The sequence below is a fragment of the Gobio gobio genome, assembly GCF_949357685.1.
Source record: "Gobio gobio genome assembly, chromosome: 14".
NCBI classification, from domain to species: Eukaryota; Metazoa; Chordata; class Actinopteri; order Cypriniformes; family Gobionidae; genus Gobio; species Gobio gobio.
Genome location: NC_137107.1, coordinates 30,039,726 through 30,064,691, shown reverse-complemented (window position 1 = coordinate 30,064,691; position 24,966 = coordinate 30,039,726). Strand labels below are relative to the sequence as shown.

The window sequence follows — 24,966 nt, the reverse complement described above, 5'->3', positions numbered from 1 at the left end:
TTGATTATTTCATGTTAATTTATGAGGAGGAAGTACTGTTGTGCATTTTTAGCTATCAAAATAGGCTTGTTGAAATTATGACATGAAACGGTGTCTATTGTCAAAAATAAAATTGAATAAACAGCAAAGTTTTCATATTTATATGTCACTTCCACTGTGAGCTTGAATTGATTATCTCATGCCAGGCTTTGTTTTATGCGCAAGAGTGGCTGATTATATACGGCAGGCTTGGGTGTTTTTCTGTCCTTGGCTGTTTTTGTCCTTGGCCCAGTTTGGTTTAGATTTCTTGTTTCCAGTACTGTAAAAGCTGGTTAGCAGACAGGACTGGGCCTCGAACTGTGTCTAGGACACCGAACGCGTCATTCGGTGAATCTAATCACCAAAAAGGCAAAGTGGCATTGATGCGCGAGACGCGAGTACAATACAATTACAACGAGTTGGACAAATATAATGTAATTTAATGGAAAACTATGCCAGTGGCACTGTAGTTTTTTGAGCATCCTCCGGTGTCGTAGCTGGACCGCCTTTAAAATTTTCTGTTTTGAAATTTTAAAAATCACTGCTTCATCGGAATGATATGAAACTTGGTGACTTTTCTTGCATTAGGTATGTAAACACACAAAAACATTGGGGTCATGATTCGAGCATGCTAATTGGTCGTAAAAAAAAAAAAGCGTTCATTGTCTTCGGTCATGAATGACCGACCATAGGAAATGAATGGGAAATCGGCAAAAACACAATAATTCTCTGAATATTTGTGTGTACAATCTACAAATCGGCCACGATGCTGAAAAAAAGTACATAGCAGTAAAGGGGTGACACTCTAAAACATCAAGAGTGTGATACTGACACATCCACTCACACACACGCACACTTATACACATACACACACACACACACACACACATACACACACACACCTATGAAAAACTGAACCTATGAACCACATTTTGAATTTTTAAAAATCACAGCTTCATCAGAATGATATGAAACTTGGTGACTTTTCTAGCATTATGTATGTTAACACACAAATTTATCACACGCATGATTCAAGCATGCTAAAAGATTTTTTAATAATTTTCAATGGCAAAAATAGACAATAATTATTGCATTAATATTAAAAAATAACATCAAATCATCTCAAAATACAAAATGAAAAAGAAAAAATATTATTGAAGAAAAATAAATTGCATTGGTTTTACTGGGGTGGTGGAAGTTAAATTTTTAGGTGTCACTTATGACCAGGAAGACAACCAATGCAACCAGTGGCGGCTGGTCAATAGAAGGCGCTGGGGCGCCGCCCCCATCAAAATTCCAGAAATATGCATGTATACAAAAAGGATATAAAAGTGAAATAAAAATAAAATAGTTTACTCATACGATGTGCTGGCTGTTAGTAAGAGCCTCAGCATTTAATAAAAACTGGCTTTGATGGGTTAACTATTTTATATGTTCTTCAATATGTTTCATGCGGTTTCATGCGTGAGGGAAGCCGGACAAATGGATGTCTATCTGAATCCAAAAATATACGGGCAGCATGTGACCTGAAGCTGGTCTCTAATTGGTTTCTTAAAGCTCCTCCTCCGGACGCAGGTCGCTGCATCCCTGGCGAATCAGAATTGGATGAGTGTTATTTTATTCAATCTGATTGATTGATTCTAGTCACCTGTCATTCAACTTTACGCTCTTGGCCACTAAAGCGAAAGTGCGCGGGCGACGTCACTCCGACTCCGCTAAAACCTTGTTAGGAGGATGATCACTTTCGTAGAGATTGCAGCAGTTAAACCAAATTCTTTCACAAGGCGTTCATTGGAAGAAAAAAAATGATAAAGGATCCCGAACCGGACCAACGCGATTTACAAATCCAGCAGCAGGCCAGTGTCAGAGGATGCAGCTGCACTCAGAGTTTCACGCGCTTGTTATGAGAACCGTAAGTGGCGGGCTGGATGTGTTGTTAGCAATGCCCTTTATTGCTTTCCCTGTCTTTTATTTCTAAGTTTCGGTAATGAAGTTTTGTGGACAACAACGGGGGTTAGAGACCTCAAATATCTGACTGAAAAATGTAAACGTCATGACACTACTGAGATGACTGACTTTAATCAGAGAGTCATTGAGAAATTTGCTGGCCAGAAAGAAAAGAGAGCAAAATGGATGTTCAAGTAGTCAACATGTTTTTTATTCTTTTGTTTTTCCTTTCCTCATTCAATTATATGTGGGAAATTAATGTGTAAAAAGATAAAAGTGAAGACACTGTTTTCTCTTTAATGCTTGAATTTAGTCAACATGCATCTTGATACTGCACCCCCCCCCCCAAAAAATAATTTTCACCAGCCGCCACTGAATGCAACCCCTAAGCGAAGAGCACCAGAGGGTTAATATTCACCATAACTCAAATATTGTAGTACAGGTGTATAGTTTAGTAAATGTTAAACATGTTTAAAAGTCAGTGGTCTATTATGTTCAGTTTGTGTGAGATTTTGTGAGAACCGCTTCTCCATTGCTGTGTTTTGCCAGAAGCAATTGTGACATGCTTAGTATAAACACTTAAGCTAAGGTGGTTAAGATGTTTGTTGCAACAGTTTAAAAAAATTTTTTTTTCCCCTCATAGTTACCTTTTAGTCAAACTACTTAAGAGGTTTCATGCAACCGGGCCCTGTTCCTATTCTGTAATTTATCCAAATGAATAGAGGAAAAAGGCAACATCACTTTGGTACATCACTATACCACAAGGGAAGTGTCCCTAAAAACAAAAGGACAAGGACAGTCCAGGGGTCCTTTCTTCATACGTCGCTAACTCAGTTAGCTGGATTTGATTGTTGACGATTTTATTTATTTATTTGTCGTTTTTTGCCAGGTGGCTTTTTTAATTAGATGATGTCATTACGTTGCTGTCTTGCCGCCAGCCAATCGCTGCATTGCTGATCGTGATTTCGAGTATCGAACTTAATCCAGATATTTTAATCCAATCCGAACCAGAGATCAGTTATCACGATTAAAAGATCTGGGATCGGTCAAATCATCTCAGATGTATTAAGCGAGGTACGAAGAACGGACCCCAGATTTTATGAGACTCTTCCTTTTATTTATTTGAATCATGGTCATCTGGTCACCCTGTAATATTAAATCATTGTTTATTTGGATGGTTTCCTCATGTTCTTACACACCCTCAACCCCATTTTAGACTATCCTGATGCTCCATTCTCGGAATGGTGTAACCAGTCCATACACAACCTGGAAGTCATGCCACAGTCCAAGTACTCAGGAGTGTCCGGCTGCAGCGACGCTGTCTCTCAGGGCTCTGTTGGAAGCACACGCAGCACAGAACTTGTTCTTGGTAAGGAATTCTTGCCAAAGGCAAATGAGAAATTCAATCCCTAGCATTTTGTATTGTACAGCTTGAATTTCATGCACATTTGCCTGTGCATGCTGTATTTCTGCCAGGGGTGAAAAACATTCCAGAGGATGCTCCAGCCTGCCGCGTTCTCCTGAGGAAGGAGGTGCTTCGGCTGGTCATCAACCTGAGCTCCTCAGTGGGGACTAAAGGGAATGAAACTGGACTCCTCACGTAAGGAGACAATTCATCCACAAGGATTTCAATCCTTTAAGCCAAGCATTATTTGACTATTTTCATGTAGCAGTGTGAAGTGAAATCTTTCTTGGGGAACATGGAGAGAAAAGGACAGCTGAGTAGAGATAGGATTTTTTTTCCTTCTCTGTTCTCCCCCTAAAATGAACTTGTTTACATTGCAGAATCAAGGAAAAGTTTCCTTATGCGTTCGATGACATCTGCCTGTATTCTGAAGTTTCTTACTTGCTGGCTCATTGCATGTTCAGACTGGCTTCACGACGCTTCATTCAGGAACTCTTCCAAGATGTTCAGTTCATTCCGGTAATGAAACATTTGCTGCATTAGGCCCCGAAAAATTTCTAACACTAAACTGGGTGGAAAGGTTCCAGAATAATATTTTATTGATACGAATTGTCTTTCAGTTCTAGAATTAGTTAAAGCTGAGGTGTGTAATTTCTGTGCCACGAGTTTAAATGGATTTTCAGCACTTTTTTTTACCAAGCATTAATGTAACCTTTTTTTATTTGTAGATGTACGAGGAGGCCGAGAGCATTCTGTCAATGCCCAAGAAGCCCACAGTAGATCTTCCATCAGAGCCGTGATCCACTAGACGTTTTTCAGACAATTCTCTTCCCTGAGCAGCAAGCTGTCAATCCATTTCCTTGGCCTGACCATGCACTTAAGATTAATACGCAATAACAGACTAGGGCTATGGGACAGACACGGGTGGATTGAGAGAGTGGAGTTTCCACTGAGAGAGAGCGGTACGTTTGAGAGAACAAACTCTTTTTATCTGAACAAATACACTCTACACAAATGCTCTGTGGACATCTACTTTTGATGTTGTAACCAAAAAATCCTTGTGACTGACAGTTATGAGCTGTATAGCATTGAACGGAAAGTGAAGCATGCAAATATTTGAACTGAGTCAATGCAAATTGTATTTCAAACGCAAGTGAGCAAAATAGGAAGTTTATTAACTTCAGTCAATATTGTCCTTTTTTTTTAAGGGCCTATGTGTCTGATTGCACGTAAAAGCATTTTTCCCGAAGCGGATCCCTTAACACTACAACATTCCGGCTGTTTTCTTTGAAATTTGTTACTTATTCTGGTTGTTTAAAGAATACGAAGAAGTGGCTTTCACAACCAGGCTAAATAAACACACTGCTTTAGTCTTGGTGTGATGCTATGTAAGACAATCATCATTAAGTAATAATAATGAGAAACTGCCAGTTTCTATTTCCCTTTTGTACCTGACTCATGAAAGAGTCGTTTCTGCTTATTTCAACCCATTCTTATCTCGATGTAGCACATAGCAATCCCCGAGTAAATTTATGTTACATGTATTTGATGGTGATGTTACACAATCATGCAGTAGTTGCTGTATTGTATTATTGTGTAACTTTGTTTATTGACCTCTGAAACATCATCCAAAAAAACTGACATTTGAACAAGATATTTATTTATTTATTGACTTATTTATTGTTTGGTCCAAGCAGTTTCTCTGTCCTTTTCACGTCATTTTAGCGCATTAGCCAGGATAAAACTCACTGTGTATTAATTATGTCTGACCGTCAATGCACATGTAGACAATGGGCTCAAAAGAGGAAGTTAAAGTGCATTTCACCACTGTTATCTTGTGTGATTATAATATTGCTGCCAGAAAATTCCCTCTTTCTGCAGAGAAAAGCATTAGTTATTGAAGCATTAATAAAACTAAGACTCGCCAAACATATTTCACAAAATTTGTTAATAAAAAATACTTTTGTACTATGCTCTCATTGGGATTGCTATTAATGCTTTTGAATCTGAACGTGGTCAGGAGATTTTGAACTGGTAATAAACATTCAGTCGTATTTGGTCGACATTTGAGGTTAAATGGGCAAGAAATAATTGATGCTGATCTTCAATCCATTGAGCAAAAGGATATGACTGCTCAAAAGGTTGACATCCATAAAATACAATGCTTTATTATCATCAATATTTATTACAGCACTTATCAGTTTTATGCATAGCCGTTTTGGTTTAATAATGGAACAAGATGTTCATAAAAAACATGACCAAAAACGGTTAGATCCCCATTTGCAAGTATAAATTTGAGGTTCATATTTAATTTATTTCTATGCAATGTGCCTGGTAATTCTATATGCACAATTGACTTATTGAAGATAGGATGATCAATTCATTCTCTTAGCTGGACCATTTGTCATTTAGGCAGCTTTAATTATTTTGCCTTAATTATATTAGCTTTAACCCTATTATAATTAATGAATTCCCCCTGTTTTCTTGTTATATTTATTATAGAAACTAATAAATCTGCCTTTGCCTGCCTTGGCTTTTGAATAAGCATCAGGTTTCAACATCCATTATTTTTTGTATTGTGAAAACTAATGAGTCTGATATGGCCAGCAATACTAGTAGTTGTTACAGTATTTCTTTTTAGGCTTCTGGAGAAAACTTTTAAGTGCATGAGCGTTCTAATCCCATCTGCAGTATAATGAATAGAAATAAAAGAAATATGAGCACTGCCAATGAGCAACAGATTAACTATTGAGTGGTACATATATATGATGCTGTTTAAGCTAAACAACAGGTTTTATACTAGCTGGACATTGGACAATACTAGCATATAACAAAATATTACAAAATACAACTGTTCTCAGAATGTGTGGTGAAAATATCCCAGAATGCCAGATTCTTTGTGGGTCTTTTTCCACTGTGTTAAATCATATTTTGTTATTTTCTTGCTTCTTTTTTTCCACTAGGGTTGTTGTGACCGGAAGCCAGTGTTAAATTGTTTTTTAAAAGAATTTTGAATTGGTAATGTGCCGGTGTTTATAAAACCTTTGAAATAATAACACAAGCGGCTGTTATCGCAAAGATAACAATTGTATTTGTGGAACAAGTTCCAAGTGTTTTAAAAGGGGTTGTTTTCTCCATCACTAATGTAAAGGAAATGCATTTTAAATGTACATTTGTTCATTGTACAATTGCACCTTTCAGTAATTTTCTTTTCTTGTACACTCATGATTTTGCAAAGCAGTATATGAAATTCAAGCACCAATTAATAATGAAATTGCAGAGACTGATGCAAGAAGTGTTATTTATATTTTTCCTGAAAGGAAAACATCTAAAACTGTTGTACATACTTACAATATTTCTGTAATTATGAGCTATAATTTAATGTGTTTTGGGGGGCATTAGCTAAGGGCCTTGATAATCTAATGGAAGGGATGCATCCATGATCAAATAAACCTCAATTTTCTTGATTCATTTCTCAAGTGTTTCATTCATGTGTTCATTGGAGAAGGTTTTTTATTAATTCAATCCAAATCAGTCAAATTATTTCCTATACAAATTGTGCAGAATTCCAGAGAAAAGTTTCCACTGCTTTCCACAGAACAGCCTGTCATTGTACACACTTTTTTGTTTTTTATTAATATCTGCTGTCATCTACTAATAACACTGTAGTATTCTAATCTCTCCTAACCATTTACCTTGTAACGCCTTGCTTACAATGTGAAATAAGTTGTTTAATTCACATTAGCTACTACAGTGGCTTGTCTGGTGGTGGATATTATCACTGGAGGTACACTGTACGCAGGAAAATATCGATTTTACAGTCTAAAATCTTTGGCACTAGGGAATCGTTTTAACGTGCAGCTGTTAGCAGCTTTTAGGGGTTAATAATACACGTGTTTTTCTTGATTCCCTGTGAAATGACGCTTGTAACTTCCCGAACGCTTCCTGAGATCCTCCCACTATATGTTCCCACACACTTCTGCTCGCGTACTCCGATGTGAACTTTATTGCTCTCAAACTCCGCTTTAAGTTTTACAATTTTACTTTTTGGATGGAAATAATATAAGGAAAACGGCTGCTGATTCTTCTGCCTACAGTGAGGTTAGGTGGGTGTTTATTCTTGTTATCCATTTAACTGCTCGTGAAGAGGCTTTCTGTTCTCAGTAACTTGAAACAATTATCCTATGATGTAAGTTTACCATGTTAACTAGTTGAATGTGTTTTATGGCGTACATGATCCATACTGAAAGCTTCAGACGAAGAGATGAGCATTGCGCATGCAAACTTTTTGTTTGATGTAGGCTATATTTATAACCCATTGGATCTGTACCATATTCAGTTCTTTCAAAAATATTACTTGATAAAATTATTAATAAAATATTTTTTAAAATCTTCCTGTATAAAAAAGCAGACACATGTTCCTGACATCACCTTTAAAGAATGATTAGCTTGCAAGTCACATGAGTTAATATGGATTTGTACACAACAAAGCAATTTAGCAACTGAAAAGACGTTCTAAACACAATTGACATCTCACCACAGTGCAAAAAATTACAATGTTTAGATATTTTATGGCGTTTAAAATCCTCCCGATGAGAAAGCAAAACTATATAAAGAAAACTATATGTGATTGAAAAAGTTTAAATTATTAAGTGATCTTGCAGTGATCTATTCTTTGCCATTTTTGTGTGCATTAGTTGAAGCAGTCGTATTAAAGCACTTGAAATTAACATGTTTCTGATGTGCCTTGATCATTTGGCAATAATATTAAAAATGTATGTACTTGATGTATTAGACATGCATTTGTGCAAACAGAAGCCTATTCCGTCACCATCTGTGGTGTTTACTGTTTACTAACTTTCATAGCTGCAGATCATCAACTGACAGTCTCATCTACAACAGACACTGAGCATCTAGCTTTCCAGTAGTAAATAATGCACCTATAATCAGTATTGCTTCTCTTAATGGCCTGATGAATTAGCTCCTAAATGTCCTGTAAATTAAAACCCATTAGGGAAGACAGATTGTTTATTTCCATTTTCTTATACCTTATCAGATTATGTTTTTCAGCCACTGTTAATTGATTCGAGCAATTCTGTTTCCTTAGCAGATCTGATTGCTAATGGAGACACTGGTGACCCATTCTATTATGTCAGTCTGGCTTTTGTGTGCTTTGCTTTCTTCTCTGATTTGCCAAACGGAACAGGGTGGTGAGTCTTGAATGCATTCAACCACTATCGTTAAACTCTTTATAATACAATACCATTTTATTTCAATCGTTATTTGAGACCTTTAATAGAAGATTTCAATTGAATTGTTCAAATTATGTATCAACAGAGCATCCGCTTTCTATAAAAGTGTATGCAGAAGAAACCGACAGATCTGAAAATGGTGCATGGGTGTTGAACGTTGAATGGAGAGATGGGTTTTCTGAAAAGAATGAACTCGGGAAAGTCAGCTATGACGTGGTGGTTTATCGTACTGAAAATATGACGATGGTTCACAATGTAAGTGTATCTTTTGTGATTCTTTGCTGGAGCAATGGAAGATATGTCTACGGTTATTTTTTCAAAAATGTGTGAAATAACTGTTTAGGAAACTATAGATGTGACGCCAGACAATACAACCCATCATCGCTGGAAATGGACCTCACCAATACCATTGCAGTGCACTTCCCATTCGGTAAAACTTAGGCGTCGAGATCAAAATCACACTGGTGAATGGACACCATTATCCTTGTACAAAGGTTTGTAGCCACAGGTTGTTCTCATACTGTATGCGCATATTATGCAAAAGAGAATAACAACTGAACAATAAACTGTTTTGCCTATAAAATAACAGGACAAGATCTGGAGGCCATAAAAAATATCCTTGTCTATCCTCGCGAACAAATTTTCTTGGTTGGGAGTACCATCACATTTTGTTGCATCTTGAAGACCGTTCCATTGGTCAATTCTCCATTTCTAATCCCCATCAGCAAAAGGACGTACATCTCAAAACCACGTCACTATGACCAGCCTTCTGATCCATATGCAGACATACTTTGTAAAGATAATAATGGAAAAAGTTCAAGAGGCTCTTCAGTATTTATTGGCTGTAAGTGTAAACCTCCTATTTAATTTAAATGCTACGCATTTGTTTTGAATTGTTTTACATAGAGTTGGGCAGTTTGACTTTGTTTTCCATTAGGTGAGGATTAGTCAGAGCTTCTTTGGATATTTTTGCCCACATATGAGATTATGGCCACAATCTGGCCACGTGTGGGATATTCCCATGAAGCAACTTAGATAAATCATCAAAACTGACTGTTTATTTGTTTTTGTTTTTTTAAATGAAACTCACCCCAGTAATACTTATTGTATAACTTGCATTCATAGCATTTTGAACAAAATTATATCATTATATAATGCTTATACCAGATCATTAGTTACAGTAACACTCATACAAATCAAAAGTCTCTTATGAAGTCTCTTCTCTTCTGGAGCCTATACCAAATTTGTTAATTGGTTTTTAAGTTGTGTCCTTGTCTTAAATGTTTCATTTCACTGGCTGCTGCAGATCCTCCAGATGACCAGAATCTTGCATGTATGACACGGGATCTCAGCTCTGTGGAGTGTCACTGGGAACCTGGTCGAAGAACATTCTTGGAAAATACTAATAAGACAATCTACACGCTTAATGGAGGGTAACCATACAGCCGACAATATGTCATCCATTTTAATGTACAGTGCAAATCATGCATGGTTACTCTTATCGAGTCATACTGAATGAAGTCTTCACTGATTCAAAGTGTTTTGTATTTGCCAGAGTTTGTGAATTCGGTAAATGTGTCCTGCGTGCGGTGCCAAAGCAGGTGACAAACTGGACTCTGATTGCCAAAAATGCCCTTGGTGTGAAGACTCTCATTGATACAGCTGACCCCACACATCGAGGTAAAACAGAATATTGATGAGTCTCTTAGATTACTGCATGGCCACAGCTTTTATTTGTGAAATTAATTTTCTGTTTCCTCTTGCACAGTATGGTTGAGAGCACCCAGTAAAATATCCCATGCTGCTTATGCAAGAAATGTCACTCTTCAGTTGAGTTGGAACAAGGAAAACTTTACGTCATTTCCGATGATTTGTCAAGCGATCCTCAACGGAAGCATTTACAATGTTGGTGTCAAAATTGATATCTGTCTTAGCTCTCTGCTGTTTAACTTCTAAGGCCTTGAATTCTCACAAATGTCCACACATTTTCTTCTTTCACAAAGAAAAGTAGAGTGGGACTTACATCAATTGACCTTGTCCATCTGCAGCCCTTTACTGAATACACAGTTAAAGTGAAATGTGGGTCTAATGAGCACTTCTACAAATGGAGTGACGAGAGTGAAATTACTTTCTCCACTAAAGAGGACAGTAAGTATACAAAGAATCATTCATTTATACTGTATATACAATTTTGTTTTTATAGTTCTACACAATTTTGTGAGTGTGACTTTTATAAAACACTTCAATACGCAAGAGTTCATATTTGAGTAACTTACAATGTAGACACAACTTACATTTTTTCTCCGCCGCCAACGTGAACTTACGAAGCTATAGCAAATTACACAATTGTGCTTTTCTGAGAAACACTCAGTTAAATTATTAGTTCACTTCAAAATTCAAATGAACCCATGATTTACTCACCCTCACAACATCCTAAGTGTACATAACCTCATATAGAGGATTAATCATGGGGTAATTCTCCTTTTAAAGTGAACTATTTCTTTAAATTTCAGGATAAATTCGTTTTTAAACTAGTCGGCCACTCGGCCAATCAAAGTTGAGGAATCACACTAATCATCTCTCTTCAGTTCCAGAAGCAGTAGATGTTTGGATTCAGAATTTTAAACAAAATACATATGTTCTGTGGAAGGTAAGTGCAGGTTATAGTATTTGGCACTGTTGCATTTTGTTGCTACAATCAAACAAATAAAAATAATCTTTTTAATGTTTTAAAGCCTCTAACTCCACAACAAAGCCATGGGATAATTACGCAATATGAAATTACCAAAGGCAAGAGGAGAGAAATCATTGATATAGGACTAAACACGGAGCTGTGCCACAAAATCACCCCTGGGAATGAAAGAAATGATCAAAACATCACAGTCTCTGCAAGAAACTCTGCTGGTCTTTCTCCTCCTTCTACGATCATCGTCCCCAGTTATCCAGGTGAGCATTCAAAGTATATTCAAAAGGCTGTTTAAATGGGTTGAAAAGGCTGTTTTTAAATAATGTTTAAGTTAACATATTCTTCACAGACAATGAAGTCGAGATAAGCCAAATCAGTAATCATACTGGTGGCTTTGAAATTGTTTGGGACGAATACTTCAATTCCACTTGTGGCTATGTTGTTGAATGGTTTCCAACCTACTATGAGACGCCATGTGCTGTAGAATGGACGAAGATCCCAGAATGTGACCATGCTGCCTGTTGCTCCTGGAAACCGTCTGATCATGGTATGGTTGAGAGGAGTCATGTGACTCCTGATCTGTTGTTGTTTTGATACAGGATTTGAGCACATTTGTAATTGTTCAATGATAAAGAGCTGTAACATCTGGTTATTTCTTTGTACAACTGTTGGTGGACTTAATATTTCAGTCATTCTATCTCTCACAGGTATTTTTAAGCCAGGATTGAAATATACTTTCTCGGTCTATGCCTGCATTGATGATAAACCAATGCTTCTGCAGAGGCGTGAGGGATATGCTAAAGAACAACGTAAGCAGTCAAGATTCAGTATTTAATAACTTGTGATGGATTTTTAGACTTGAATTATTTACTTATTTTTTATGTTATTTTTAGGGCAATGTCTTTGACAGTTTTACAACTCCACGCTCTTAAAGTCACCCAAAAGTGAAAATTACCCCATGATTTACTCACCCTCAAGCCATCCTAGGTGTATATGACATTCTTCTTTTAGACAAATACAATCGGAGTTATATTAAAAAAAATATCCTGGCTTTTCCAAGCTTGAAGTTGAGGTTGAAAAGTTTATTTGCCATTTGTACCAGTAAAGCAATACAGGTACATAGGAATTTTTGTAGCAAAGCTCTTTGAGTCAGCAATAATACAATACATAAAATCAACATAGAAGACCAGCTAACAAACTACACACAATACATAGACTACACACAATGAATAGACATCACACAATAAATAGACTCTTGAGAAACAATTAACGGAGAGCAACACAAACCTATGTCAGTAAACCCACACACTAAGATTATTAATTTAAGATACAAATTTAAAATAACATTATTGCACATTTAATTCAATTTAGTATTGAATACTGTCCCGAGATAATACGTATTATCAGGGCTAAAATACTATAATAAAACATTCTCTATTTAACAGAGACTGACACATGAACACAACACAGACTACCTCTCACATCTCTATATAAAAACAGACATGTTTGTTTCCTCTGCTATATCCTTCGGCATCAGTCTAACCGTCGCTGGGAAAAAACTGTTATAAAACTGCACCCTGTGCGAGATAATACTGTCCGGTCTGCCATATCTCAAGTTATATATTGAGTGTTTAGGCCTGAACATTGAGTGTGCAGGGTGGTGTGTATCCCTGAGAATATTCTTAGCTCTCTTCCTGCAGCGTTGTGTGTATAGGGCCTCCATAGATGGAAGATCCGATCCGATGATCTTCTGCACGGTCTTTATGACCCTTTGGAGAGCTCTCCTTTCTGCCTGGGTAGTGCTTCCAAACCATACAGTGATGCCATTTGTTAAGATGCTTTCCACAAGTCCTCTATAGGCCTGGATGAGTGGCTTGCGGCTAAGTCCTGCTTTCCTTAGCAGCCTGATAAATTAAAGCCGCCACTGGGCCTTCTTCACTGTGACAGCAGTGTTTATGGTCCAACTCAGATTTGATGACACATGCAGGCCCAGGAACTTGTGACTCTCAGCTTTTTCCACTTCAGTCCCCTTAATGATCAGTGGCTGTAACAAGGGTTTCTTCTTTCTAAAATCCATGATTAATTCTTTTGTTTTATCTAAATTAAGAATGAGGTCATTATCATCCCCATACGCCAGAATTTTGTCAACCAGCTGCCTATAACCAGTCTCATCCCCACCCTTGATCAGGCCCAGGATAGTTGTATCATCAGCATATTTAATTATCGCAGTGTTGTTCTGGTTAGTGGCACAGTCATGTGTGTAGAGAGTAAAGAGTTTTGGACTGAGACAGCATCCCTGAGGTGTTCCTGTACTTAAAGTGAGCTCAGTTGAGATGTTACCTCCCATCCTCACTTTTTGTGGTCTGTCAATAAGAAAATCCAAAACCCAGTTACAGGTGGTGGTTGGGACCCCGAGGTCAACTAGCTTCTCAATTACCTTTCCAGGTCGGATCGTGTTGAAAGCAGAACTATAATCCAGGAAAAGCATTCTTACGTATGTTCCGCTTCGGTCCAGGTGTTGAAGAGTGAAGTGCAGAGCCATGGCCACTGCATCGTCCACTGATCTATTAGGGCGATATGCAAACTCTAAAGGGTCAACAGTGTCAGGAACCACAGAGTTAATATGTCGGAGCACGAGTTTCTCTAGACACTTAATTGGGACTGAAGTCAAAGCGACTGGCCTGAAATCATTCAGGGTAGATGTGTTTGCTTTCTTGGGGACAGGTATAATAATAGATGACTTAAATAAGCGTGGTACCACTCCATGTGTAAGAGAAAGATTAAAAATGTCTGTGTACACACCTGCCAGTTGTACTCCGCAGACCTTCAAAACTTTTGGCGATACCCCATCAGGTCCCACTGACTTACGGGGGTTTAATTGCTCAAAAACCTTCCGAACCTGTTCTTGTGTGACCGGGAGCGCACACTCCTCAGTATTCAAACCAAGTTTTGAGGGAGTCTCCCCATTCAGGCGGTCGAACCTTGCTTAAAAAATAGTTAAGGCAGTCTGGTAAGGTGGCATCTCTAGTCTCAGTCCTGTTTGTGCTTCTCTTATTATAATTAGTGACAGACTGAATTCCCTGCCACATACTGCGTGTGTCGTTTTGCATGTAATGGCTTTCAAGTTTTTGGGAATATGCCTTCTTTGCTGCTTTAATGGAATTCCTCAAGTCGTATCGTGCTCTCTTATATTCTTCCTCGTTCCCTGCTTTAAAAGCTGCCTGTCTTAGCTTGATCTTCAAGCGTATATCACCATTAAACCAGCGTTTTTGATTTGGAAAAACACGGACAGTTCTAGATGGTACACAGATAGATGTACACCAATTAATATAATAACTAACAGTCTCTGTGTAGTCATGAATATCATCTGAAGCATCTTTGAAGATATTCATGTCTGTAGCATCTAAGCATCCCTGCAAGTTCATCCGTGCATTTTCCGTCCAGATGTTAACGACTTTGGTTGTGACTGGATCAGATAATCTTCTCATGTAAGTTGGTTTTAAAAAAATTGCTATATGCTCAGCTCCGCTGTATAGGCATTTTTAATGTTACTGTAACAATGGTCCAAGATATTTTTTCCTCTAGTGGGAAAGGTCACAAACTGATACAATTTAGGAATACTCTTCCGCAGATTGCAATGGTTAAAATCTCCAAGGATAATAAAAGCAGCGTCAGGATACATGTTCTCATACTCATTGATCATGTTATGCAGTTTTTTTAGTGCAGCCTCCTCCTTGGCAGAGGGGGGATGTATACAACACTCACAATAATACACTGCAGTTCTCTGGGTAAGTAAAAGGGTCTACACCTCAAAGTTAAAAACTCCACGTCGTCAGAACAATGCTGTGAGATTACCTTACTGTCTGTGCACCAGGACTGATTGACAAAGATCTTGGGTGTAAACGGTGTGCACCCTTAAGGAATTGAACCACTAAAGGGTGTTTGCCAACACTTACACCGTCTACTAAGACATGAAAGTGGGAGATAGCTGCAATGTAGACTTTTATGGTATTAACAGATTTCTCAGAATCCAATAATGACTGAAGAAACTTGAGAACCAGACTTGTGTCACAATTGGCCGGATCTAGTCGTTGGTCTTGACACCATGTTGAGAATACTCTCCACTTGCTAGAGTAGTTACTCCACGTAGAGGGTGCCTTAGAACTATGTATAGTCCTCAATACAGCTTCATCTAAGTCTTTAGAGAGGGACTGAGTAGAGGCCATACCCAAAGCTGTAGCTTCTCTGGACTCTGGTGCCAGATTTGGCCCTCCGCTTGAGAGAGGAGATCGGCCCTCCTTGGTAATGGTAAGGGGTGACCCTGGACCAAACGCACAAGAGCCGGAAACCAAGGTTTCTTTGGCCATCTCGGAGCCACAAGTAACTCTCTGTGACGGCCCCGTGCTACTCTGCTGAGCACTAGTGGAATCAGAGGTAAGGGAGGAAAAGCGAATAATAACTCTTCCGGCCACTCTTGAGACCTCCCTGACTGTTCAGGGAATACCATAGATTGCAATGTGTTGTCTCTGTGGTCGCAAACAGGTCGATCTTCGCCACACCAAACTGATCCCATATGAATCTCACAACTTCCGGATGGAGCCGCCACTCTCCCGGAAGAGGTCCAGTTCGAGACAGCAGGTCTGCTGCTATGTTCGCAACCCCCGGTATGTATACTGCTCTGAGTGATGAGAGTTTTTGAAACGCCCAAAACAGTAACTCTTTTGTCACCTGGAGACAGCATATTGATCTGGTGCCGCCTTGGTGATTGATGTGGTACACTGCAGCCATGTTGTCCGTCCTCACCAGCACATGTTTGTTTTGCAGCCATGGGAAAAAGCCTTCAGAGAAAGGTACACTGCTCTGAGTTCCAGTACATTGATGTGCTCTAAGGTCCAGGGAGATTCCCAGAGACCCCTGATGGACCTGCCTTCCCAAACTGCTCCTCACCCCGTCAGAGAGGCATCTGTAGTTATCACAGAACGCCTTGCTGGAATGTTGCCCAAGGGAACCCCTTGTGATAGCAACGCCTTGTTGTTCCAAGGGTGTAACATTTGCACACACCTTCGTGTAACCCTTATCGTCACTTGTCTGTGTAATTTGGGGTGTAATTGGAAGCTGTTCAGCCAGCGTTGTAGAGGACGGGCTCTGAGAAGGCCGAGTGGGATCACAACCGCTGCTGCCGCAATCATACCTAACAACCGCTGGAATTGAATCAGCTTCATTCTCTTGTCCACCCGGAATGAGCGAACTATATTGATCAATTGTACCACCCTCTGGGGTGATAGGGATGCAGTCATCATTTGGGAATTGAGTGAAATTCCCACAAACACTGTGTGTTGTCTGGGATTTAGATTGCTTTTTTTCCCGGTTCACCTTGAGACCTAGAGACTGGATATGTCGAAGTACTATTTCTGTGTCCTTTATGGCTTGACTGTGAGATGGAGCACAAATTAGCCAGTCGTCCAGGTATAACAAAATTTTCAACCCTGCACACTGAAGGGGACGAAGGGCTGTTGCAACCACCCTGGTGAAGACCCTTGGAGACAGAGACAGGCCAAATGGAAGGACCCTGAACTGATAAACCTTGTCTTGAAAGGCAAAGCGAAGAAACAGATGATGATCCTGGCATATCGGTATATGGAAATATGCATCCTTTAAGTCTATGGAAGTGAACCATTCCCCCAGCTCTATGGACTCCAGAATTTGAGCTGTAGTTAACATTTTGAAAGGTAGTTTTTTCAGGAACTTGTTCAGTTGCCTTAAGTCTAGAATGGGTCGAAGCCCACCGTCTTTTTTTGGTACTAGGAAATACTTCGAATAAAACCCAGTGAGCTGTTTGCTGGCTTTTATCTGTACAATTGCCTTTTTCTGTAATAAAACAGTGATCTCTTTGGCCAAAATTTGTGCCTGGACTGGGTCTTTGACTATGGTCTTTTGAACTCATGAAAAAGTAGGAGGGCGTCGCCGAAACTGTATCCGGGATCCTGTCCTGATGGTATCCAAGGCCCAAGGATCTGATGTTACCTTCTCCCAACTGGCCAGGCATAGTTGGGAGCATGCTTCGGCGACTCCAAGACCGCTATGCATTACCTCCCTGGGATTTGAAACCCCTGGAAGTACGCCCCCTAAAATATCCCCCCCTGACTGGAGTGTGCGACTGGTCAGTTTGGGGAGCTCGGTGGGCTTGTCTAGAACCTCTACCATGGAATTGGTATCCCCTAGTCCGTCCTCTGTCATACCCCCAAGATTCCGAACGAGGAAAGTGTGAGGGCAGAAAGGATTGAGCAGCTCTATGGCCATATCTGGAAGGTCCGCCAAATGTCTGCTGAACTGATTCTCTCCTGCGTCTTGCCTGATCGGCAGTATCCAGCACAGACTGGGAATCAGCATGGAATACCCGGCCAGGAACAACTGGCATATTAGTCAGTTCCTTCCTAATAGTCTCCGGCAAAGATGTTTGAGCCAACCATATCTGTCTTCGGGCTAACATAGCCGAAGACATAGATGCTCCAATATCCCTGGTAAGCTGTGAGTGCGTAATGAGTGCTGTGTCAATCAGATTTATAGCATCACGGTCCTCTGTATTGATAATCTTCCTTAAGGCAGCCAAAACTATTGCTAAAGCATTTCCCGCTCGGGCTGCCCAAGTGCCTGCATTATATGCTTGGCACATTAGTCGATCGGTCTTCTGACACTCTTTACCAGGACAGCGAGGGTTGTCTGTGACCTTATCAGGTCCCAAAGTAGTCAGGCTTGCAATCTCTCGCTCCACTGAAGGCATGTTCCCCATACCACTCTCAGGGGGGTAGTCTAACTTTACAAACCTCCTACAGCCTGCGTTAAACTGAGGTGCAGCTTTGGGGTTATTCCAAGCTTTCTTCAACATCTGAGAATAATCTTCAGCCACCGGAATAGATGCAGGAGGCTGCACGCGGGAAATGCTCGTCCATACACCTTGTGTGGGAACTGGAGCTGTGGCTTCTTCCTGAGTATCAAGGCCCAGGATCCTTGCCGCACTTAAAATGCGCAAAAAAATATCAGAATGCGAGCCTCCTTCTGAAACTTCAGACCTGGATTCATCTTCCTCATTTTCTTCAACATTGCCCTCACTATCACAAAGTGAATTATTTGCATGCAGTGATACAATATCCATAGAATCATCTCTCCTTTCCTGAAATGCTGTTAACACATCTCCAGGGGAGGATGCAACAGGCAGAGCAGATGGTTGCACACCTACTGGAGAACTATGTGTATCAAGTCTACCAGCTAAGTCACGTAATGCAGCTAAAATTTGTGACTGTGTATCGTCCTTGGGCTCTTCAGAACGTGAGGACCTGGTACATTCATCAGGCCTCTTACGTTTGTGAGATTGTTCATTCCCCAATGAACTACTGGGATCCACTTTGTTATAACCACCTGAATGTCTAGCTCTCTGCACTCTTTCCTGTAAGGAAAGCCCTATCGCAGCTGCACAGGGACTTTCGATATCGTCTAATAGATGTTGCATACCCAAACAGGATGGGCATTCCCTGTGTCCATCCCTTGGATGTATGTCTGTTTGACAAAACCGGCAATTTGACTGGTTCATGACAACAAGTCAGAGTCCAAGTCACTCATATAACAACAGTCTGTGATTAAGGAAAAAAATAAAGGATTGACCGTAACCCAATCACAATATTTTGTAATGATTATCAATGTTTACACCACAATCACAGTGTTATTAACATATAAATAGTGACGAATCACTAATCAGTTATCATTCTCTGAAACGAGTCTGCGATCCCCCTTTTTTCGTTTTTTATTTATTTATTTATTTATTTATTTATTTTTTATTTATTTATTTATTTATTTATTTTTTTTTTTTTTTTAATTTTTTATTTTTTTTAAGAAAAGCAAATCCCTCAAAATAAACTATATGGTATTTGTTTGAAAATAATTATTCACAACAATACAGAAAAAATAAGTCTGCGCACAGAACTCCTAATCATATTATATATCCATCATTCTACGTGCGAACACGCAGCAAAAAATGGAAAACAAAAAAACTACTGTCTGCTGCGAACAGCTGACCCACACCTGTAAACAAACTTATGAAACTAAAGAGAAAAAAACTCACCGAAGTGCGTTCCAACGGCGCACCTAAATATACAAATGTGGAGAATCCAACAATCCTCAGGGACTTGAAGCACCTGCACGAACGTGACGGATTGGAATAGGATGTCTCCTGTAGAAATTAAGCACAAAAAACGCGCTCTACCGCTTCGGTCTCAGATGAGGCGAGAAAGGCAAGAGGAAGTGGTTGGTTCACCTGGATGTTATATAGCCAACCCCTAGGGTCAGTCACCTGACATTGTTGTTATTAGGTCTCGAGGATAGGCGGAAGAATGGCGTCATTCAAGGTAAGACCGTGGTGACGGTCTGAGTGAGGTCGAAATAGATCAACAAAAAATAGACTCGGAGAGCTCCGCAACGTCGCACACAGAGGAGCGCCATTTTGACATAACGGTAGACTCTTCATAATGGCAGTTAAAAAAAAGCTCAAAAAAGTGCATCCATCCATTATAAATGTAATCCACACGGCTCCGGGGGAGTTAATAAAGGCCTTCTGAAGCGAATTGACGGGTTTGTGAAAGAAAAATATACACATTTAAAACTTTACAAAGTAAAATATCTAGCTTCCGACGGACCGCCTTCTGTATTCATCTTACGGAAAAAGAGTAACTGGCATAACTATGACGTCGGACGTAGTGTACGCATTTTGAACTGCAAGAGGCGTTACACTTTCTGCATAAGTTAAATACAGAAGGCGGTCCGCCGGTAGCTAGTTAAAGATTTAAATATGGATATTTTTCTTACGCAAACCCGATTCGCTTCAGAAGGACTTTATTAACCCCCCGGAGCCGTGTGGATTACATTTAATGGATGGATGCACTTTTTTGAGTTGCAAATTTTGGGCTGTCATTCACTGCCATTATAAAGCTTGAAAGAGCCAGGATATGTTTTAAATTAAAACATATCCTGGCTCTTCCAAGACGACTAAAGATTAGAACCTTTAATATAACTCCGATTGTATTCGTCTGAAAGAAGAGTGTCATATACACCTAGGATGGCTTGAGGGTGAGTAAATCATGGGTTATTTTACATTTTTGGGTGAACTATCCCTTAAAAATTATAGGTTCCAAAAGGGGGGTTTTCGCAGCAATTCCATAGAAGAACCATTTTTGGTTCCCTAAAGCAGGGGTTTTCAAACTGGGGTCATCCAGAAGGTTCTAAGGGGTCCCCAGAAAATTTCAGAGAATAAAAAGACAAAGCAAAAACGGATAGAGTCTACCGAATATTCTAACGGTTTTATTTCTAAATGTTTCTCTCCTTTCTTGCCGTATACATTCCAGAATTGTATATGTTTGCTCTGTCTCTTTCTATTGAGTTTTTCTCACTATAGTCCCCTTTATCTCGCTCACTGGGGTTGTAAGACAGTTTTCTTAACACATTATGTAAGCTGCTTACATTTATTGCGAAAGGTGCTTATACAAATTATTTTGAATTGAAAATGTTCTTCTTCGGGTTTATACATCCAACATTAATAGCCAATTTAAGTTGGGAAAAAATATGTTGTATTTATAATGTCACATTTACTATTTATCTAACAGTTTTAATGTTTTTTCGTACATAAAGATAGATGGATTTTAGGAAGGGGGTTTCCTCATAAAGGTTCATCATATTTGGGAGTCCTTGGCATCATTAAGTTTGAAAACCCCTGCCCTAAAGAACCTGCTTTCAGTTCTTAAAGAACCAGTTTTTACTTAGTGTAAAGAAGGTTTTAAAAATCTAAAGAACCTTCTGTGGAATGGAAAGGTTCCATGGATGTTAAAGTTTCTTCATGGATCCATAGATGTCAACAAAGAACCTGTATTTTTAAAATGCAGGAAATCTTGTCTGTGCATACTAAATGTTTGTTATAGTTTTTACTGTTTTGCTTATGTTTGTTTCATGTTTACCTCACATTGTCTTTCTTATTGTCCATTCTGATACTTCTGTTCTCAGGGCCATCGGGGACAGTTCAGAAACTGAGAAGTAATCAGAATGGCGAAAACCTTGAACTTTCCTGGGACGAAGTGCCTGTAAAACAGCAAAACGGCTTCATACTGGGATACAAGGTCGTAACGTTTCGTTCTGATTCCAAAACACATGATCACACAGAACTGACAAACGGTGGGTTCACTCCCTAATAAGCATCCACTTTGTTTCCCCACCTTAAAAGATGATTATGCATTACAAATGAACATATTTTGTGTTTGAATTTTAGGGCCTAAAGTTAATTTGACCTTAGATCCTGGCACCTACACCTTCAATGTTAGTGCCTTTACATCTGGAGGAGACGGTGATAACGCCACACTCAGAGTGGAAGTGAAAAAGAAAAGTATGATATTTAATTGAAACCTTTGATGATTGAACCATTGATTTTGTATTATATTTAGTAAGCAAATATTAAGAGCATTGATGAATATAGCACATCATGCAAATGTGATAACATTGTGACAAATTCTTCATAGCTGGCCAGATTATTTCAACCACTGTTATTGGTTGCAGCGCAGCAACTGTTATCTTCATTATCATAACAGTCCTTTGCTTCAGGAAGAGAAAATGGTATGGACGATTCTCTAGAATTACATCATACGTTTGTCAAAAACCCAGTATTTTCTATAGATTTTCCATTTTTCAGCTGCAATCTAAATGTCACTCCTTCAGGTTGAAGAAATTATTGTATCCAGATGTTCCTAAACCAAAACTCGCAGGGAAATGGAATACAAAGGTGAGCCATCAGTGTTGATTATAATTTTCCTGGCAGATCTGCATGTAGCATGTGGATCACAAGCCAAAAATGGGTTGCAGGTGTGTTCACATTGGGTCTGGGATTAGAGGGAATAAACTTTGTATCGCAATAATAAACTATATACGTACTTGTGCATAGTCATCATAGCAAAATAAATATGCTTAACTTGTTTTACATCAAAGGTTGTTTGTGCACCAATTAGTCTGTCACTTTGTATAATAAAAAGATTAGGCAGATTCCAACATGGACAGGTTGCATGACATGAGCATTTGCTCAAAATAAATGATGACCTCGACAACATTCAATATGGGTTCACTTGCTAATACAAACACTTGTTTGTGGTACATTTTTGGCTTAATAAATAGGCTAAATAATCATCAAATGTTAGAATGTCATTTTTGTTTCGCTACTGTGTTGCTTGGCCACTTGATCTTTATCTGTGGCATACCAGTTAAAAATCATTGTCCTAAGACTTTATGGTCAACAAATGTGTTACTGTTTGCAGGACATTTATTGTACCCAGATGACTGAGGGGTATATGAAGTGTGAGATCCAAGAGGTCTACAGTTCAGAGCGTTCTGCGACGGCAGAAAGTCAGCATGGCCTCATCAGCTCCAACTCCACTGTGTTTCTTGCACAACAGTGTTTCCTGAATACATCTAAATCTCCAGTTGACGTCTCATACTGTCCTCCTCCATGGCCCTGTGCTGAAAAGCTTACCTCAATTATTGAAAACCCTTCTTATAATATGGCCTTTCCAGAACCAGTCGATGGTGCCCAGATATCTGAGCTTACTCTGGAAATGCAGGATAGTTACCTCCCAGCTCCTAACTTTGTTCAGAAAAATGTTGTTGTTAAAGACTCCTTAGGCTACAAGCCCCAATCAGCTTAGCCTACAAATGTAGCTACAATAGATAGACCTCAGTGTTGCGCTATATAATGCACACCATGTAAATGTGAATTATGCCTGTGTAAATGTCAGTGAATTAATGCTATATATAAGATACTATACTGCTTTCTCAACACTAGCTCTTGTAACATTTGTAGTGAAAATGCAGTTCCGTGTCCTGTGATGAAATAAAGCTGTGACCTTCCGTAGAACTGCCTCTGTGAATTTGCATTTTATTTCACTTATTTACTGTAGGCTATGTTTATCTATATTACACTCTTTCAATGTAAATGTGTGTGATCCTTTTGAATTTAACCCATGACCTTGATGGTGCTGCTGGCATTACCTCCAATAGAGCAATAGTTCCCTCTTGTGGACTGAAGACTATCAACTTAAATTTGAGTTTGCTTTTATTGGCATTACAAATATTTTATAGTTTTTCCTTAACAATAAACCACAATGAAAGTAATGCAACTTTACATATATTGATAATAATAACAACAACATATATCGTAATTGACAAATATAAATGAAAAGGATTATGTTAAAAAATGGAAAAAAGAAGTGATGGGGGAAATGAAATTGAAAGGAAAAGGAACAATAGCAAAACTGTAATGGAAACACAGGCCATATTTATGCCTAAACACTTTATGTATTAACCCTCTGGGGTACTTCATTTATGGATCACACTCAGGACTTTCGGGTCAAAAATGACCCGGAGGGCGGGATTAAGATAAAACATTTTTTTGAGTAAAATCAATGAAATATATTTTTGTTCAATAATATTTTTTCTTAACTTTTTTGGTGTTTTGAGATAATTTTATGATTTATAATGAATATTTATGCAATAATTATGACCCATTTTTTCCCATTGAATATAATAGAAAATGTATATATATATATAAAAAAAATTGTTTTATTATTATTAAAGCTGTATTTCATTTTAGAGTCAAGCCTAGCCTCATGAAAGCAATTTTTTTAATGAGATCGGTGCCATTCGGTGGACACGTTGAGCATTTTTATCACGCAATAGCACATTTTTACCACACAAGGGGTGAATCTCTAAAACATCAAGAGTGCAAAACAGACAAAAAAAACTCACACACGCACACACTTATACACACAAAAACACACGCACACACGAACGCGTCATTCCAAAAGCTAATTTTGGGAAATGTGTGTGTGTGTGTGTGTGTGTGAGTTTTTTTGTCTGTTTTGCACTCTTGATGTTTTAGAGATTCACCCCTTGCATGGTAAAAATGTGCACAAAAAACTCTGTATTTTCATATTTTTGTCAATTTCCCATTCATTTCCAATGGGGGTCATTTTTGACCCGAAGGTCCTGAGTGTGACTATTTTTTTTACGACCACTTAGACTTTTCAAATCCTGTCCCCAATTTTTTTGGGTGTTCATATACCAAGTACCAATAAAGTCACCATTCCGATGAACCTATGATTTTTAAAAAAGATTTATAAAACGCTTTGGGTCATTTTTGACCCGAAATACCCCAGAGGGTTAATTCAAATTTAACACAATAAGAAATAACACAATTATTCCTGTATTCAACGATCAAGTACAATGGAAAGCACATATATTAGAAATTAATAAGGAGTAACAACCTTAATCTAACAGAAGAAACATTAAAGAGCTTTGGTACACAAACAATCATGAAAATATATTAAGAAAGAATGTCAAACATATATATATATATATATATATATATATATATATATATATATATATATATATATATATATATATATACATATATATATATATATATATTGTTTTGGTTATTATATATAGTCTTCTTATTAATATACGTTGATATTGTACTTAAATACAAATATTTTTCTTGCTTAAAGAAAGTGTGGTTTAAATTTTGTGTATTTATATTTATGAATGTTAAACTTCCCAGTTGTGTTGCCCCTAAC

General features: G+C 38.5%; 2 protein-coding genes across 9 annotated transcripts in view; both read left to right on the top strand.

Annotated features, from left to right (window-relative positions):
* Positions 1-6,840, top strand: part of rictorb (RPTOR independent companion of MTOR, complex 2b) — a 35,423-nt gene extending 28,583 nt beyond the window's left edge. For all 3 annotated transcript variants that reach the window (XM_079835851.1, XM_079835852.1, XM_079835853.1), the window contains exons 35-38: positions 3,182-3,334; positions 3,442-3,565; positions 3,751-3,889; positions 4,099-6,840. In XM_079835851.1, coding sequence (XP_079691977.1) covers positions 3,182-3,334; positions 3,442-3,565; positions 3,751-3,889; positions 4,099-4,170 — 488 coding nt within the window. In that variant the 3' untranslated portion in view covers positions 4,171-6,840. The remainder of the gene's footprint in view (positions 1-3,181; positions 3,335-3,441; positions 3,566-3,750; positions 3,890-4,098) is intronic.
* Positions 6,841-7,313: 473 nt separating this feature from the next.
* lifrb (LIF receptor subunit alpha b) lies at positions 7,314-23,319 on the top strand. Of its 6 annotated transcripts, none has more exons than XR_013817889.1 (18): positions 7,314-7,476; positions 8,481-8,580; positions 8,708-8,877; positions 8,966-9,116; positions 9,212-9,466; positions 9,929-10,055; positions 10,178-10,302; positions 10,391-10,527; positions 10,626-10,770; positions 11,211-11,272; positions 11,358-11,568; positions 11,658-11,855; positions 12,016-12,117; positions 21,353-21,520; positions 21,615-21,728; positions 21,899-21,955; positions 22,058-22,121; positions 22,648-23,241. XR_013817889.1 is itself a non-coding variant. In XM_079834722.1 (18 exons), exons 2-18 carry the CDS (start codon positions 8,493-8,495, stop codon positions 23,032-23,034), a joined length of 2,598 nt encoding a protein of 865 aa, XP_079690848.1. In that variant the 5' UTR covers positions 7,314-7,476; positions 8,481-8,492; the 3' UTR covers positions 23,035-23,319. The 6 variants fall into 6 exon arrangements, 4 of the variants coding, with proteins under 4 accessions (XP_079690848.1, XP_079690846.1, XP_079690849.1 ...); XM_079834722.1 differs by having other exon boundaries at positions 21,862-21,955; positions 22,648-23,319; XM_079834720.1 differs by having other exon boundaries at positions 11,640-11,855; positions 21,862-21,955; positions 22,648-23,254.
* The last annotated feature ends 1,647 nt before the right edge of the window (positions 23,320-24,966 follow it).

Excerpts from the sequence above, each read along its gene's own strand:
- lifrb (XM_079834720.1), top strand. The coding sequence starts at position 8,493 with ATGGAGACACTGGTGACCCATTCTATTATGTCAGTCTGGCTTTTGTGT. Across the intron at positions 21,521-21,614 it reads TCACACAGAACTGACAAACG|GGCCTAAAGTTAATTTGACC; the intron begins GTGGGTTCACTC and ends TTTGAATTTTAG. Across the intron at positions 21,956-22,057 it reads TGCTTCAGGAAGAGAAAATG|GTTGAAGAAATTATTGTATC; the intron begins GTATGGACGATT and ends TCACTCCTTCAG.